We start from the raw sequence: 6,000 nt of genomic DNA on the forward strand, positions 1-6,000 counted from the left end.
CAGCACAACATTGAGGGCCGAAGGGCCTGTACTGTACTGTTCAATGAGACGGAGATAGGGAGGGGGTGTACGGGCTGGAGGGAGTTACAGAGATAGGGAGGGGGTGTAGGGGCTGGAGGACTGAAACCTTTCTGGACCCGGTGAGAGCAGATCACCGGAGAGAACGCCATATTATTATGGGGTGCCAGAGTGATTGTCCTAAGTAAAGGCCAACACCAGGTACTGGCTTAACCCCACCAGGGTTAGCCAGGGGCTAGACATTATGTCTGGTGGCCAGGACTGGATGCCAACATTGTCCTTAGTGCCAACAAAACTAGCACCAGCGGCTTCCCCACACTTATGGAAGTTGCCAGATAAAGCCTGTACTGATTTCACGTCAACTATGCCAGTCCTTTCATGTGTTCGATGTTCTCAGTCATTGTGAATGCCCATTCAAAGTGGTTCAATGTGCTTGGAGTTCCTTGGTTAAACACAGGGATGACAATTGAAATGTTGTGAGCATCTTTTGCAAAACATGGACTCCTGGAGGTGTTAGTCACAGACAATGGGCCATCATTTACCAGCAGGGAATACTAGTATTTCCAAAAGTCAAATTGCATTTGGCATGTAAGGATAGCTCCATGTCAACCATCATTCAATGGTCTGGCAGAAAGAGCAGTCCAAACTTTGAAGGTAGGCTTAAAGAAGCAGCCTACATGTTTTCTTGATACCAAACTGCCCAGAAAACAAACCATGCTGTAATCACAGTGGGTTAGGCAGTATCCATAGAGAGACAGCAAGCTAATGTTTTTGACTCTAGATGCCCCTTCATTAGAGCAGATTCCGGTATTTGCAATAATTTGCTCTGATCAAACTGTCCTGGTTCCTGTTTGATTGTTGACTGCCCCTCAAGCAACTACAGGGACAGCTCCAGCAAAGTTGCTAATGGAGAGAAGATTCCACATCAGGTTAAACCTGATCTTCCCAGACCTGGGGGAATCCTCTAAGTGAGAGAGGCACTTTGCTTCAGGGGATGAAGTTCGGTGTAGGAACTTTGGGAATGGCCCTGCATGGATAAAGGCATGGTCGCCATGAGGTCAGGTCCTGTGACATATAAAGTGTGGGTACGAGAGGCAAACAAATGGACCACATGAAACCTGCAACCTTACAATTAGGGCAGAAAAAAATATACCCAGCCTATCAGAACATCCAGCCGGATGTCAGAAACCGTGAGGTCTCCCCCTTCGCCTAGCATCAAAGAGACTTCTGAGGACAAGGTGGACACGGCAGATGTTGCAGGCTCAACACAGTTACCGCCTGAAGAGGAGGAGGTTTGGCTGACACGCTCTGGGTACTAGAGGCGGGCTGTCGTCCAGTACACATCATCAGCATCTGAGGCACAGTCAGAGGAAGCACACCTGTGCAAATACGCCCCAGGAGAGGCTATCAGCAAAAGAACAGGCCTATGTGGCCAGACTTAGAGGGGGAGAGATGTAGTGATTGTAACAGTCAGCCAGATGGACCACAAAATGTAACTGGGCATTAATCGGGTCCAAATGTGTGGTGCTAGAGAAGCTCAGCCAGTCAGGCAGCATCCAAGGCGCAGAAGAGTCATTGTTTTGAGCATATGCACTTCATTAGGAATGCAATGAAGAGCTAAAGCTCAAAACATCAACTCTCTGTTCCTCGGATGCTGCCTAACCGGCTGTGCTTTGCCCGCACCACACGTTTTGAGCCAGACCCCAGCCTGAGTAGATTACCTTGCAGCTTGTGGTCAAGGATCTCAAGGCTCTTTATAAAGGCCTTCTGAGCTTCCTGCAGAGCTTCACCCGATTGGTCCTTCTCATGTCGGAACAAGTAGCTGCGCCCAATCAGAGCCCAGGCTCGCTGCTGCTCGGTGTGGTTACCGATTGATTTGGCCAATTGCAAATAAGCTCGATGATGCTAAACGGGAGGGAGGGGAAACGAAGCAGAGAATATAACCATCAGAGAGGATCCCCCCCCCCCACGGGGGTAAAGGCAGCCCCAGGAGGAGAGATTATAACCCAATCGGAGCTCTCGGGGATGTGGGCAGACGGGTCTGACTCTGACATTGCTGTGGGTCTGGAGTCACGTGTAGGCCAGACCAGGTGAGGATGGCAGTTTCCTTCCCTGAAGGACATTAGTGACCCAGATGGGGGTTTTACACGGTCATAGTTAGTCTACAGTTTAATTGAATTCCAATTTTACCATCGGCCAATTCAAACCTGCGACCCCCAGAATATTAGCCCGAGGTTCCTGGCTTGTTTATCCAGTGCCGTTACCACGACACCATCACCTCACCACACTGTGCTGTATTCACTGATTACTAGCTCAACCAAACACAGACTGAGGGACAGCTTCCCAATACACCTCCGCTCTCTGTCTGTCTGTCTGTCTGTGTGTGTGTCTAACTGTGTGTCTGACTGTGTGCCTGTCTGTCTCCCATCTGTCTGTGTCCATCTGCCTGCCCATCTATGTGTCGTTGTGCCTGTCTGTGTGCCTATCTATCTGTCTGTCTGTGTGTCTCTCTGCCTGTCTGATTGTCTGTGTGTCTGTCTGACTGTGTCTGTCTGTCTGACTGCCTGTCTGTGTCCATCTGTCTGTGTCCGTCTGCCTGCCTATCTATATGTCTGTGTATCTCTCTTCTTGTCTATCTGTCTGTGTGCCTGTCTGACTGTCTGTCTGTGTACCTCTCTGTGTCTGCCTGTGTGTTTGACTGTGCCTGTCTGTCTGTGTCTACCTGATTGTCTGACTGTGTCTGTTTGTCTGTGTGTCCACCTGACTGTCTTTCTGTGTCTGCTGGATTGTCTGCCTGCCTGTCTGTGTGCCTAACTGTCTGTCTGATTGTCTTCCTGTCTGTCTGCCTGCCTGTCTGTCTGTGTGCCTGTCTGTCTGTGTGCCTGCCTGACTTCATTAGGAATGCAATGAAGAGCTAAAGCTCAAAACATCAACTCTCTGTTCCTCGGATGCTGCCTAACCGGCTGTGCTTTGCCCGCACCACACGTTTTGACTCTGATATCCAGCATCTGGAGTCCTCACTTTCTCCTTGTTAATTAGGTACAATCAGGGAGCCCAAGTTGAGAGATGTAAGCAGGAGGGTTACAAGCTCTGTTCACTCCAGGAGCTGGCTCTGAGCTAGCTGGGTCAGTATCATGCACTGTGCACATGTAAATAAAGGGTCACTTGGTGATGGGATAGCGGCCTTCGTGAAGTTATTTCATATTAAATCTCAATCAGTATCCTCATGATCCAGTATATCACCCATTCTCCCATTACCATCAAGCTGGGGTGTCACCCTTGGTTCAATGTAGAGTACAGGGGGGCATGCCAAGAGCAGCACCAGGTGTACTTTATAGGTGGTGTCATTCTGATGAAGTTACAGCACAGGACTAGAACATAGAACATTACAGCGCAGTACAGGCCTTTCAGCCCTCAATGCTGCATCCACCTGTGAAATTAATCTGATGCCCATCTAACCTACACCGTTCCATTATTATCCATATGTATGTCCAATGTCCATTTAAATGCCCTTAACATTGGCGAGTCTACTACTGTTGAAGGCAGGCCGTTCCATGCCGCTGATACTCTCTTAGTAAAGAAACTACCTCTGACATCTGTCCTAAATCTAACACCCCTCAATTTAAAGCTATGTCCCTACGTGCTAGCCATCACCATCTGAGGAAAAAGGCTCTCACTGTCCACCCTATCTAACCCTCTGATTATCTTATATGTCTCAATTAAGTCACCTCTCACCCTTCTCTCCAACGAAAACAGCCTCAGGTCCCTCAGCCTTTCCTCGTAAGACCTTCTCTCCATACAGGAGAAAGTGAGGTCTGCAGATGCTGGAGATCAAAGTTGAAACTTTATTGCTGGAACAGCACAGCAGGTCAGGCAGCATCCAGGGAACAGGAGATTCGAACCTGGGGGAATCCTCTAAGTGAGAGAGGCACTTTGCTTCAGGGGATGAAGTTCGGTGTAGGAACCTTGGGAATGGCCCTGCATGGATAAAGGCATGGTCGCCATGAGGTCAGGTCCTGTGACATATAAAGTGTGGGTACGAGAGGCAAACAAATGGACCACAAGAAACCTGCAACCTTACAATTAGGGCAGTAAAAAACATACCCAGCCTATCAGAACATCCAGCCGGATGTCAGAAACTGTGAGGTCTCCCCCAGGAGAGGCTATCAGCAAAAGAACAGGCCTATGTGGCCAGACTTAGAGGGGGAGAGATGTAGTGATTGTAACAGTCAGCTAGATGGACCACAAAATGTAACTGGGCATTAATCGGGTCCAAATGTGTGGTGCTAGAGAAGCTCAGCCAGTCAGGCAGCATCCAAGGCGCAGAAGAGTCATTGTTTTGAGCATATGCACTTCATTAGGAATGCAATGAAGAGCTAAAGCTCAAAACGTCAACGCTCTGTTTCTCAGATGCTGCCTAACCGGCTGTTCTTTGCCCGCACCACACGTTTTGACTCTGATATCCAGCATCTGGAATCCTCACTTTCTCCTTGTTAATTAGGTACAGTCAGGGAGCCCAAGTTGAGAGATGTAAGCAGGAGGGTTATAAGCTCTGTTCACTCCATTTATAAATCCTATCTCTTATAACCTTTCCAACACTTTATCCACAACCAAAGTAAGGCTCACTGGCCTATAATTACCGACTCCTCTTCTTGAACAGGAGACAACATTTGCGATCCTCCAGTCTTCTGGCACTACTCCTGTCAACAATGATGGCATAAAGATCAAAGCCAAAGGCTCGGCAATCCCCTCCCTGACTTCCCAGAGAATCCGAGGATAAATCCCATCCAGCACGGGGGATTTATCTATTTTCAGATCTTCCAAAATTGTTAAAACCTCCTCTTTGTCTTCTTCAATCCCATCTAATCTAGTAGCCTGTATCTCCGTGTTCTCACTAACATTGCCCCTTTCCAATGTGAATACTGATGAAAAGTATTCATTAAGCCCTTCCCCTATGTCCTCAGATTCCACACACAACTTCCCACTACTGTCTTTGATTGGCCCTAATCTTACTCTAATCATTCTTTTATTCCTGATACTCCTATAGAAGGCCTTAGAGTTTGCCTTGATCCTATCCACAAACAACTTCTCATGTCCCCTCCTGACTCTTCTTAGCCCTCTCTTTAGATCTTTTCTGGCTACCTTATAACTCTCCAGCCCCGTAACTCTCACGCCTCATCCTCACAAATGCCTTCTTCTTCCTCTTGACAACAGCTTCAACTTCTTTAATAAACCATGGCTCCCTCTCTGAACAACTACCTCCCTGCCTGATTGGTACATACTATCAAGGACCTGCAGGAGCTGTTCCATGAATAAGCTCCGCATTTTCAAGTGTGTCCACCTCTGCAGTTTCCTTCCCCATCCTAAATCTTGCCTAATCGCATCATAATTGCCTTTACCCTAGTTATACCTATCCCTGTCCATTGCTATTGTAAACATAACTGAATTGTGGTCACTATCGCCAAAGTGCTCACCTACTTCCAAATCTAATACCTGGCTGGGTTCATTCCCCAGTACCAAATCCATTGTGGCATCACTCCTTGTTGGCTTGTCTACATACTGTGTCAGAAAGCCCTCCTGCAGACATTGGACAAAAGCTGACCCACCTAATCTACTTTATCTATAGTATTCGCAGTCAATATTGGTTAAGTTAAAGGCCCTCATAACAACTACCCCGATACTCTCGCTCCTATCGAGAATCATAGACTCACAGAGATGTACAGCATGGAAACCGACTTGTCAATCCAACTCGTCCATACCGACCAGATATCCCAACCCAACTTGGCCCAAATCCCGCCAAACCCTTCCTATTCATAGACCCATCCAGATGCCATTTAAATTTTGCAATTGTACCAGCCTCGACTTCCTCTGGCAGCTCATTCCATACACGTACCTCCCTCTGCGTGAAAAAGTTTTCCCGTAGATCTCTTTTATATCTTTCCCCTCTCACCCTAAACCCATGCTCTCTAGTTCTGGACTCCC

The 6,000-nt window shown here is 47.7% G+C and overlaps 1 protein-coding gene across 1 annotated transcript in view; it reads right to left on the bottom strand.

Annotated features, from left to right (window-relative positions):
• The window catches only part of LOC122550355 (IQ motif and ankyrin repeat domain-containing protein 1-like), a 159,804-nt gene that overhangs the window by 38,653 nt on the left and 115,151 nt on the right, over positions 1-6,000 (bottom strand). Inside the window, exon 14 of the mRNA XM_043691084.1 lies at positions 1,740-1,923. Within this exon, the coding sequence (XP_043547019.1) occupies positions 1,740-1,923 (184 nt within the window). The remainder of the gene's footprint in view (positions 1-1,739; positions 1,924-6,000) is intronic.

Source organism: Chiloscyllium plagiosum, chromosome 5, assembly GCF_004010195.1.
Source record: "Chiloscyllium plagiosum isolate BGI_BamShark_2017 chromosome 5, ASM401019v2, whole genome shotgun sequence".
Lineage (NCBI taxonomy): Eukaryota > Metazoa > Chordata > Chondrichthyes > Orectolobiformes > Hemiscylliidae > Chiloscyllium > Chiloscyllium plagiosum.